The sequence below is a fragment of the Crocodylus porosus genome, unplaced genomic scaffold (genome assembly GCF_001723895.1).
Source record: "Crocodylus porosus isolate Cpor-Errol unplaced genomic scaffold, CroPor_comp1, whole genome shotgun sequence".
NCBI lineage: Eukaryota > Metazoa > Chordata > Crocodylia > Crocodylidae > Crocodylus > Crocodylus porosus.
The window spans coordinates 32214491-32222210 of NW_017728910.1; the positions used below are offsets into that span (position 1 = coordinate 32214491).

Sequence of the window (7720 nt, forward strand, 5' to 3'; positions counted from 1 at the left end):
GCAAACAAGGTTTTTGTCAAGAACAAATGATCCCAAACAAATATAATTTCCTCCTTTACAGAGTAATTGACCTAATGCATAGGAGGGAAGAGGTAAATGTGATGTATATTAACTCTAAGATATTTGAAAATTGCACACGTAAAATGGATATATATGGTATAGATCAGGGCTGTTTAACTTCTGGCTCAGTGGGGGACACATGCCTTGCAGGCTACAGACCTGAGGTTCATAAGCTGTGCAGGCTTCTTGCTCCCTCCTCAGTGCCATGCAAACCATGCTCCGCCTCCACCCACCCACCCTTAGCCAGGCACACCACATTGTCAGCCTGGCTCCTTCAGTATAATACCACCAATAGAGCTATGACAGCAAACCCTTTGAAGTTCAGACAAGCCGTAAATTATCCTGTGTGGAATACAGTTTCATGAAGAGTGCTTTGAGCATGTATTAATCTCACTCATGGTATGAGCAGCACCTCTGCAGAGATGAACATCAGAATTAAATCTCCAAACTAATTTTAGATTCCAAATGCTTCTGCTTTTGCTTTGGAAAATTCTTTCAGCAACAGCTTCAATTCTCCCAGTATTCTGAACGTAAGTTGTAAGGACCTTAAATGAGAGAAAAAAATCATCCAGACATGCTAGTGTCTGAATCATCAATGGTGGCTTCAGTGTAAAAGGAGTCAGTTCCCATTTCTGAAATGTCAGACGTTAACCTGACATGCTGGAGGCATTTCTAAACTTCAGGATTCCTCTGCTACTAAGATTTAGGCAATTGCACAATTATATACCAGAATGAGTATCAGTGAAGCAAATTCTATGAGATGCAATGTAATTTTCAGATACAAATCACTAAGAACTTGTATTTTTTTTAAATCTGTTTGCATTTACAAATGTAAATAGTAATACAAACAATATTCTGGAATAAAGTGTCCACACCTGAAGACAGGAGGGTGATCCAGGCTGACCTTGACAGGCTCAGGAAATGGGCGGACAAAAAACCTATGGTGTTTAACACTGAAAAATGCAAGGTTCTCCACTGTGGGAAGAAAAACCTGCAGCATCCTTATAGGCTCAGCAGCACAACGCTGACTAGCACTGTGGATGAAAGGGACTTGGGGTCATGACTGACCACAAGATGAACATGAGCCTGCAATGTGATACTGCTACTAGTAAAGCAAGCAAAACGCTTGCTTGCATCCATAGATGCTTCTCAAGTAAATCCCAGGAAGTCATCCTCCAATTGTACTTGGCCTTGGTGAGGCCACAGCTGGAGTACTGCATCCAGTTTTGGGCTCCGCAATTCAAAAAGGATGTGGAGAAGCTTGAGAGGGTGCAGAGAACAGCCACGCGCATGATCAGAGGTCAGGAAAGCAGACCATATGAAGAGAGGCCAAGAACCATGGGGCTCTTCAGCCTGGAAAAGCACAGGCTCAGGGGGGATCTGGTGGCCACATATAAGTTCATCGGGGTGCTTACCAGGATCTGAGGGAACATCTGTTCACCAGAGCACCCCAAGGGATGACAATGTCGAACAGTCACAAACTCCTCCATGACTGTTTCAGGCTGGACATAAGGAAGAACTTCTCTACTGTCTGAGCCCCCAAGGTTTGAACTAGACTGCTGCCGGAGGTGGTTCAAGCACCTACTCTGAGTGCCTTCAAAAGACATCTGGAAGTCTATCTTGCTGGGATCCTGTGACCCCAGCTGACTTCCTGCCCCTGGGGCAGGGGGCTGGACTTGATGATCTTCCGAGGTCCCTTCAGCCCTAATGTCTATGAAATCTACAAAGCTTGTACACAATGTTCTCCATGTTTATAAAAGAGAAGGCAATTTACAAAGATGAGTCGGCATTACTAGTCCCACTTTACAGATAAGTAAACTAAGGCACAAAATAAATAGGGGTTATAGTTTGAGGTTGTTACCAAGCCTTAATTTTGAACCATCTTGAATCCTGTTTTTTTCACCAAGAATCTCAAAATATAAATGCAATATACAACCTTGTAGAAAATATATATATAAATTAGTGATGCATTCAAAGCATCTTAAGGCGCTTCATAAATATCACAGAATTAAGCTCCACAACCCAATTAGAACATGTTTTATGATCTTATTCATAGAAAAGTAAATTTATGGCCCAATCATCCTAAGTCTGTAGCAAAACCTAGAACTCCTTGCTTAAGTCACAAAATTATTGTCTCTATAGTAGATTTAAATAAAGATATGGTGACTATGTAATACATGTACAGTTGACAGTGGGAGGGAATGGATATTGCGAGTCTTGTCATTTTATATGAACTATAAAGTTACTGCTGAATTTCAGGATTTGGTATATTTGCAGTATCCATTTTCTTTTATATTTTGTTAACATGAAAACTGTTATATAATTCAGATTTTAAAACTTGCTAATCAAAACTCCTTTTCTTTTTTCCTGCTCTTTTGTTCACAAAGTGTTACAGAAACATGAAAATAACAAGTTTGCTTTGCTCTGCCTGTTTCCTTCACAGTGACAGTCCTGGCTATTTTCCATGAGCTGCATGTGGATACTGATCTATATACACTCCTTTTTGGAGAAAGCGTCCTCAATGATGCTGTGGCTATAGTTCTCACATAGTAAGTACAAATTTCTACATCCTTTACCCTGTGAAGTAACTCTTAGTTGTCCTAGTAAAGTGCCCTCTCAATACAGATATAAACTCAAGAATTTAATAACTGCTTTAAAGGGATGTATTTCTAGAGGTGTGCTTTAGTGCATTAAAAAAAACAATTTCCAATACAATTAATAGGTATTGTGTCTATATTTTTTAAAAGAAATGCTGATGTATTTTATGTTCTAATCAATGTATCTGGATAGTTCTGTGCTAATGGGGCATGTAAAATCAGAAGCAGAATATCGGGATTGGAATCTATCTCAAATTCCTTTTGTTTTCAGCAGCCTATTATTTTCAAAGGCAAACCCACAAAGTGGTGCTTATCTTAGTCTACCTATTAAGGCTGACAGAACTTCAGCTGGTGATGTTATATGTATACATCTCCTTGTTGTCTTGAGAATCCTAAAGAATTTCACAAATGAGGGACCAGTTATTCTCCCAGGATTGTGCTGCCCCATAAAATGCTAACTAGGTAGCTTTACTTCCACATGTGTCACAGCCTTAACACTCTGGACTATTGCTAAAATAACAACCCCAGAAGGCTGAAATGGGGCATATATTTAAGTACTTCCTTGAGTCAGGGATGGGGCCATAATGCAGTCTCCCTCAGGATGGGACACAGCAACTATTTGATAGTACACAGCCAGACAAACTCAGAAGGGCCATAGGGAGATGACAGAATACTGTACCCCACTGAAACTGCAAAGTGACTTTTGGCCACCACGTAATAAACCAAATAGGAATTTTTTCCCTAAGAATTTTTCTCATTTTTGGCCTACATTTTTCACAGAGAGTACAAAATTCTTGCAAGATAGGCAAGATTAGAATTAACATGTCTACTAAATTAATGGTTTTCTTAATGCAGTGTCTCTTACATTCACCTACAGTAAGCCTCTGCTATTGTTTTAGGGTAGGAGCTACATATCCAGCTGCTGCCATGTGTCTGTGCATTGAATTTGATGATTAGACATAGCACATATGTCATATTCAGTGACTGCAGGTAGAAAGTGTTGCTTACAGTATGTACATCAGAAAATAAGATGTACAAAAGGAAACCTGTAGAGATTAGAAATAATAAAAAAAAATCCATGCAGTTAAACTAGGAGTACGCTGCATTAAATAAATAGTGAAATAAATGCAAAGATGGTAATCTTTTTTCCCCAATTTTATTTAGTTGTATGTATTAAAGAGAGAATAGACTTTAGGTCATTTAATCTGTTCTTCTACTCATTCAGTATTTCATAGAGAATAGCTGGATAACACTTAAACCTAGAAATAACTCAGGGAGATCTATAATCTGTTAAGTATCTATGGTTTTCAGCAATTGTGCTGCCAAATTACAGAGAGCTCTTGAAAAAGTCAAACCATGATGAACTATTCAACTGCAATGTAAATCTGGAAAGCACAATGATGTGGTATAGGATGCAAGTCTTGAGTTTCTAATCTTCTCTTTTCCGTGCAAGAAAGTCCATCATCTTGCAGATGGAGACTGAAAATAAATAAAAAGATGCTTGTTGCAAATGCAGGCTGCTGCTTTCTCATCTGTTGTTCTGTCTCTAGCAGGTCACAGCTCTACTCTTTACAATAGGACCTGTTTACCCTGGCAAACTGATATATTTTTCTATATACTTAGTGGGAGTAATACCTAGACTTTACATGATAGAAGAGATTGCTGAGACTGAAGAGAAAGCAGAGTGCCAATAATCTAAGTGTTACTTAATTTCTAACCTAAATAATGAGTTATTGTACAAATTCAGTGTTGTTTAACTCTGCTGTGAACTTCTTTCATACAGCCCTTTAAGTAAAGATGTACTACAGATAGTGTCAACTTTTGTGCCTTGGCACCCTGATAAATCAAACAGCTTCTTTTTATCTGAGTGCAGAAATGCTAAGTTCTAGTGCTAGGAAAGTACAGCTACCCTCATCTCATGATGCATGCACCTTTTAAGTTTTACTTTAAGTGTTATGCAGAGCTCTTTTCAAACTGCAACAGTGAATTGAATAGGAGGGGAATGTTTAAAAATATGTAAATGGCCACTAATACAATGCTATACTTTCTCATACACAATGGATAGAGTAAATCAAGAAGGGGTGCGTACCTCTAGTTAGGTCAAACGAACTAGAAGTTTTGTAAAGAAGTTTCAGAAAGGTTAGATTGGTCTAAAAATAGCTGACCGTATCCAAGTTAAACCTACCCCTGAGGTAATCTAACTTGGATCAGGTTGGCCATTTTTAGACTGATCTAACTGTCCTGAACTTCTGTACAGTTCCCAATTTGGGTACATACAGACAAACAGAGAGGTTATGAGGAGGTTAGATTGATCTAAGCCCATCCAATTTAAGCTAAGTCAGGACAGGGGGAGCTTATAGGGGATCAGGGTGGCAAGCAGGCTCAGCCGAGATCAGGGAGGTAGGTAGAAACCACAGGGGGATCAGGGGGCAGGTGGGGTCCATGAGGAGGAACTGAAGGCAAGCAGGGCCCCCAAGGAGGGACTGGGGGTACAGGCATGATATATGGAGGTGATCAGGGAGTCGATCAGGGTACCTGAGAGGTGATCCAAGGAGCAGGGGTGCAGGCAGGATCTGCAAGTGGGTCTGCAAGTGGTCCCCAGGACCAGGGGCTGTTTTTAGCCCCACAGGCCCCCACCCCCAGACAAGCTATCCCCCACAGTGAACCTAATCCCCCATCTCATCCATACCTCACTTCACCCCAAATTACTTTCTCAGCTCCTGGCACTGGAAATGCCAGTAAAACCAGCACCAGGAGTGGCTTGTGGGATGGGGGTTTGGCAGGCTTGGGTAGGGGGCTGGCTGGTCCACCAGAGGGGTCCACCTGGGAGTCAGGGTAGTGGAAGCTAAAAATAGCTTAGTGGCAGGGAAAGGGTACGAAAAGTGCAGTCCCAGGGCTGGGGGCAGTGGCTGGACTTTCCCAGCCCTGGGGTGGAAGGAAAGGATGAATAAAAGCCAAATGTGTTTTATCAGCCAGTTGAAGAAATGCATGGCAAACATCTGCAATAATTAAAAATTAATCTTTTAATTTTATGTAAATCTTACATTTCTATATATGACCTTTTGTGCCATATTCTGACCGTCTTTTGGTAGAATTCATTATTGTAGCTGGTGGGAGGGGACAAGAACTACTCAGTGATCCTGTCTGCTCCCTTTTCCTGCATTCATGGACATGATATGGTGGCTTTGCCCTCTGAATGGCGAGTAGGGCTTGCTATATAGGTCCCCCCGCCATTTTATTCATCAGTTAGTGCCAGCTTACGTAATATCTTTTGTACAGGCTTAGGAAGTAATGCTGATATGTGCTGTACCTCAAATAAATCTGAAGGTATAGTAGCCAAATACTTTTGAAGCCTGTACTTCAAGTACTTCAACTGCCCAGTCCCCACTAGTGTCCACAGACCCATATTTTAAACCGTATTTTAAACTTTTACAGGCTCATGAATACTATATTAGATTATCTGGTGTTTCCATTATATTCCTCTGTTCTAACTTGATCAGCACAAGTCTTCTGGTACTTGCCCCTAATGACTTTTGTGCACCCTGTACATAAGCAGCGATTAGATTTCTTCTGCTAAACTGAGACAGCAGCTAGGACCAGAACCAAGAGCTTCCTTTTTTCCACAAAGGCATCTCTTCACATAGCCACCCTCTTCCTGACACCATGCATCTTCTTCATTTGGGCAGCTCTCCTTTGGGTATCCTTCAAGAGAAGAAATAAAAAGAGCTGTGGGCAGTATGTAGCTTGCAGGCTTGGGATTAGAGCACTTTGTTGGAAAGTGGGAGACACAGGTTCAAACCCCCTTTAGATGGAGGGCCCTATAATGTTGGTCTTCTGTTCCCTAGGCAAGTGCCCTAGCTACTACAACCCTGCTCTTCCTCCTTTGTCCTACTTTCAGTAGGTATGTACCTGGGGCACAATCCCTTCTGCCACAGGTGGAAATAAAATCTAACTTATGCATAAGTGGCAAAAATTATTACACAGCAACCTGAGTGCTACTTAGGTACTTGAAGGTGAAATAGGGTTTCATCTGTTATGAAGAGTGAAGGAAATCACCTTCCCAAGGCCTGAGTACTCGGGGTACTGAGATGAGGATTTCAGCCTAAGTAATTACCTTGCACAAATTTTCTTTGAACAAAGTAATCTCTGTCAGTTCTCATGGAAAATAACTGCCTAAGAAAAGGATGTAATAGCTCAAAATTAGTATTTTTTGAAACCCATTTTACACTCAGGCCTCTAGCTGTTGAAGAAGAGTCTGCACTGCTAAAAGAAGCCCTTTGATAGCTAAATCTTTCAACATTAATTATTGTAAATTATTCTTCAAAAATACTCATGTGATAACTGAAAATGTATTTGTTTCTCCAGCCAAGTCTGTGTAACTATTTACAGTAGCAGTCAGGTATTTCCTGTGTATCTTCCTTTCCAGGAAATTGTATATTCTTTGTAGTGGTCAGTATTGATTTTACCTCTTTACATGAAAGCCATTTAAAATATATTCAGCACCAAATAAGTGATAGTTATTGGCTCTCTGTATAGTCTCCTCTGTCTGTTTACAATATATGTGCTCAGTATATAGAGGTATATTATATATGTTGACAAACCCCAGTACTATAAAACCTCAACATGTCTCTGAAAAGCAAGGTATTTGAGATACTTTATTGGGTCAGGATGAACATATGGCTTCAGTCTTCTTGACTAGTGATAACTCTTAAATAATAAACCATTTATTTTGGATGAAAGATTGTGAAAATCCTGTACAGCAAGAGGAAGATATTTTTGATCACTTTCTCCTGTCATTTTTAAGGAAAGAAATGCATTTCATATCTTCATAAATATACTATTTCAAGGCTGAGACAATTATCTACAGTATTTGGATTCATTCTCTTGCTTCTGTCGGGGAAAACCGAAGGATCGGGCCCCAAGGTCACGGTGGGCCGGGGTGGCAATTAGATACGGACAGGTGGGATTAGCGGCGTAGAGTCTGGAGTTAGGGACTCGGAGCGGGTTGAGAAAAACAGGTGAATTTATTTGACTTACGCTTCAGGCGTAGGCAGAAAGGTCTT

The 7720-nt window shown here is 40.5% G+C and overlaps 1 protein-coding gene across 1 annotated transcript in view; it reads left to right on the plus strand.

Moving 5' to 3' along the window:
• SLC9A9 (solute carrier family 9 member A9) overlaps positions 1–7720 on the plus strand; it is a 416256-nt gene that overhangs the window by 111351 nt on the left and 297185 nt on the right. Inside the window, exon 6 of the mRNA XM_019532963.1 lies at positions 2504–2609. Within this exon, the coding sequence (XP_019388508.1) occupies positions 2504–2609 (106 nt within the window). The remainder of the gene's footprint in view (positions 1–2503; positions 2610–7720) is intronic.